The sequence below is a fragment of the Acanthisitta chloris genome, unplaced genomic scaffold (genome assembly GCF_000695815.1).
Source record: "Acanthisitta chloris isolate BGI_N310 unplaced genomic scaffold, ASM69581v1 C16100658, whole genome shotgun sequence".
NCBI classification, from domain to species: Eukaryota; Metazoa; Chordata; class Aves; order Passeriformes; family Acanthisittidae; genus Acanthisitta; species Acanthisitta chloris.
In genome coordinates this window covers 1-321 of record NW_008698329.1, presented here as the reverse complement: position 1 = coordinate 321, position 321 = coordinate 1, and the positions used below count along the sequence as shown (strand labels likewise).

The window sequence follows — 321 nt, the reverse complement described above, 5'->3', positions numbered from 1 at the left end:
CTCCTTCAACACCTTCTTCAGCGAGACGGGGGCTGGCAAGCACGTGCCCCGTGCCGTCTTCGTGGACCTGGAGCCCACGGTGATCGGTGAGCGCGTGGGGCACGGCAGGGTGGGCACTGGGAGCGCAGCCCCCGCCGGGCGCTCACGGGGCTTTCTCCACAGATGAGGTGCGCACGGGGACATACCGACAGCTCTTCCACCCCGAGCAGCTGATCACAGGCAAGGAGGATGCAGCCAACAACTATGCTCGTGGGCACTACACCATCGGCAAGGAGATCATCGACCTGGTCCTCGACCGCATCCGCAAGCTGGTAGGGGCAT

The 321-nt window shown here is 65.1% G+C and overlaps 1 protein-coding gene across 1 annotated transcript; it reads left to right on the top strand.

Annotated features, from left to right (window-relative positions):
- Window positions 1-4: 4 nt before the first annotated feature.
- On the top strand, window positions 5-311 carry LOC103810353 (tubulin alpha chain; the record flags this gene model as incomplete). Its single annotated transcript, XM_009083250.1, has 2 exons — window positions 5-86; window positions 163-311. Coding segments are annotated over 2 exons (231 nt in total), but the record flags the coding sequence as incomplete, so codon positions are not given.
- Window positions 312-321: the final 10 nt, after the last annotated feature.